The sequence below is a fragment of the Varanus komodoensis genome, unplaced genomic scaffold (assembly GCF_004798865.1).
Source record: "Varanus komodoensis strain SLA01 unplaced genomic scaffold, ASM479886v1 scaffold19, whole genome shotgun sequence".
Taxonomy (NCBI): domain Eukaryota; kingdom Metazoa; phylum Chordata; class Lepidosauria; order Squamata; family Varanidae; genus Varanus; species Varanus komodoensis.
This window is the reverse complement of record NW_025335550.1, coordinates 533,194-536,386: the sequence shown is the minus strand read 5'-3', so window position 1 is coordinate 536,386 and position 3,193 is coordinate 533,194. Positions and strand designations below refer to the sequence as shown.

General features: G+C 63.2%; 1 protein-coding gene across 1 annotated transcript in view; it reads right to left on the bottom strand.

The window, feature by feature from the left end:
- Positions 1–755, bottom strand: part of LOC123022365 (neural-cadherin-like) — a 91,845-nt gene extending 91,090 nt beyond the window's left edge. The window contains exon 1 of the mRNA XM_044428058.1: positions 27–755. Coding sequence (XP_044283993.1) covers positions 27–755 — 729 coding nt within the window. The remainder of the gene's footprint in view (positions 1–26) is intronic.
- Between the last annotated feature and the right edge of the window lie 2,438 nt (positions 756–3,193).

Here is a 3,193-nt window from a genome sequence, read left to right as displayed (position 1 = left end):
GGCAGCTCGACGGGCTGCGGGAGCACCTCGAGGTCGAGCGGGGCGCTGAGCAGCGGCGGCTGGCCGCGGTCGCGGGCGAAGAGGCGCAGCGGGAGCGGCGCGCGCACGTTGAGCAGCGAGCGCACCAGCACCACGCGCCCCGTGCGCGGCACCACGAAGAAGTGGGCGCTGCCCGGGCGCGCGAAGTAGCGCAGCTCGGCGTTGGCGCCGTCGTCCGAGTCGTGCGCCCGCGCCTGCCACACCTGCGCCCGCAGCGCCAGCGTCTCCGCCACGCGGAGGCGCGTCGCGGCCGGGCCGGCGCGGGCCAGGAAGCGCGGCGCGTTGTCGTTGGCGTCCAGCACGGCGATGGCGACCGTGGCCAGCTCCGACGGGGCGCTGCGGCCGCGCGCGCGGGGGGACGGCGAGCAGCGCTTGCAGCACAGCGCCAGGCGCAGGGCGTAGCGCGCGCGCGCCTCGCGGTCCAGCGCCCGCGTGGTGCGCAGCCACACCTGCCCGGAGCGCGCGTGCAGCGCCGCCTGGAAGTGCGCGTGCCCGTCGCCCAGCAGCTGCAGGTGCCAGCGCCGCCCCTGCACCTTGGCGCACCACGGCTCGGGCCCCAGCCGCGTCAGCGGGATGGTCAGGCCGCTCACGCGAGTGCCCGCCGGCCAGTTCTCGGGCACGTGGCCCTGGAAGGCCGGCCGGCGCCGCGGGGCGCCCGGGCGGCCCGCCGCGGCGCAGCCCAGCAGCAGCCACAGGTGCAGCAGCGGCGCGGCCATGGCGCGACCGAGCTCCGACGGCCGCCCCGACGCGCGCCGCTCCTGCCACTGGCGCCGCCGCCGCCGCATGCTCCTTGGCGGCGCGGAGGCGGAGCCGCGACGCGCGGATGGGGACGCGGTTGGACGGCGCGGCGGCGGCGCCTCGCGGCCGGGGACTGGGCGAGCCAATCCCCGCCTCGCGGCCGGCGCCCCGCCGGCTTCCCGCCAGCTTTCGGGCGGGCTCGCGGGCGGCTCTCGCCGGCACCTGGCGCCCCGCTCGCCGCGCAGACGGCCGCGGCTCAGGCGCAGGCAGCGGCGGCACCCGCGCCGCCCCCGGGAGGAAAGACGCTTTCGCCTGCAGGAAAAGCCCAGGGGAGCCGAGCCCCCAAGTGGGCGCTGAACCGGAGGGATCGCTCCACCGAAAGCAAGCGGGCTTCTTGTACGGGAGGGGAGGCGATGGCCCCCGGGCCGCGGGGATCCCCCCCCCCCCCCCCCCCCCCCGTTTTCGTCCCGAGAGTCCTAGGAGCGCTCCAGGCACCAAATGGTTTCAGGACCGTGGATAGCTCCCACCAAGCGCGGGGCAAGGGGGCGCTCCCGCTGACACAGGGCTCGCCCTCCTTGCCTGCTTCGGAAAGAAGCGTGTGTGGGATTTCTTTTTCAGGAATTTGATGAGAGGCAGAGCTCCCGTCTTCCCCACTTCTTCAATCCACGTTGCTCTCTGTGTCTCTCTGTATAAAATGTCGCTGTACAGGGCTGTCACGGATGGGACATTTTGGAGAGCTTCCCATCTCCGTAAGTTGCTCCTTGTCTCCCTAAGTTGGGTGATGACTTGACAGCACATAACCACAACAAAACGTGGCAGCTATTTGCCCCAATACTTTATTTTGTTGTGTATCAAACCCAGGTAGATCACTGTAATTTTGCTCCTTAGGAATATCCGTTAGCATATTGGGTGTTTGTGGACAGAGATCTTATATCCCTGCCAGTCAAAGCAGCAGCAGCTAAGCGTTCGTGATTAATCCTCTGCATACTTAGACTGAAAAGTGCCCCACATCTCCTTGCATTCCCCAATCTGCTAGGTATATGGGGAACACGTGCATTTAGATATCCAGGTCCCAAACCGTTTAGTGCAAGCACCTTAAAGTGGGCTGAGACTTTCAGCCAGTGCTGATGCCCAAGAACAGGGCTTGTGTGTTCATGCCTGCCCCCTCTGGAACCAAGTGACTTGGGCCAGGCCAGGTGGGAAGCACCGAGCTGGCATTTTCTTCTGAGCTCCTTGGACCTAACACTCATCGCCCCAACCTGGGAACCCTGTGGCAGTTGTGCTTGCTAGGAGAAGAGCAGTGGCAGCACCCCCCACCACCCCCCAGGGGAGGTCAGGCAACGATCGTCGAGTGCGTAAGTACTCTGGCAAGATTCCCAGGTGTGTACAAGAAGCTGCTTTGCCGAGACTGGCAGGTCTGAGGATGAGGATGAGGAGAGTTGGCTGACCTAGGCAGGGCTAAGAGCTCAAACTCTGATAAAGGAATTGTAGTCCTAACATGCAGGCCTCCACCTGCTGAAGAGATTACTTCAAGGCCAGCCAGGGGGCCCAATCCACCAGTCCCTGGGAATGAAGAAAAAGAATAACATCCTGAGGGAGGGGATTTGGAGATGGAAAGTCTCTTGGGTGGAAAACTCCAGCCTCCGGAGGAAGTGGACCCGAGCGCCTATCATCACAGCGACCGGCTGGCCCAATTAGGGGCTCAGAGTGCAGAACCCAATTCCACAGCACCTCGTCTTCCAGAGACAGGCCCTGAAGTTACATAAGCAAGGCTTTGGGCAAAGAAGGCTCAACTTCATGTGTGCTCAAAGACTTCTAAAGACGCTTACAAGAGGTGCTGGAGAGTCTGTCTTGCTGGGGAGGGAACCCCTAGCTCAAGGCAACGCTGGAGTGTTGGAGGAAGGGCTGAATGTGCCAAATAGCCTGCCCTGCACCCTGTAATCCATCCTGCTGTCCTTAGGCAAGTGGAGGATGCGGCTGAAGCGAAACCCTGTGACCGGTCCTGCCAGGCCCGTGCATGGCCTGATGGTGAGGGGATCTTACGCTTCATCTTAGCCAGCCAAACAGTTTGATAATCAGTGAACTGCAGTGGTGGTAGAAAAGTCTGCTGAATATTTCATTGAAATATCCATTTTGAGTAAGTCAGGCACACAGTGATATTCCCTGCTCTGTACATATAGGCTGTTGCCTCGGCATGTGTCCAAGCAAGCCCGCAGGCAGTTCTGAGGGGCTGTGACACATGCAGGTAGCAAAACAACCAGGCCCCTGAACTTATACGAAACTGCTGTTGCCCACACGCAATGAGTGGCTACAGTGTTTAGGGGAACGCCTAGGACCAAGCGGTAGGCGCTTGGGAGAGACGGGTTCTAGTCCCTGCTCAGCCATGGAGCTCACTGGGTGACTTTGGGCTGCTCAC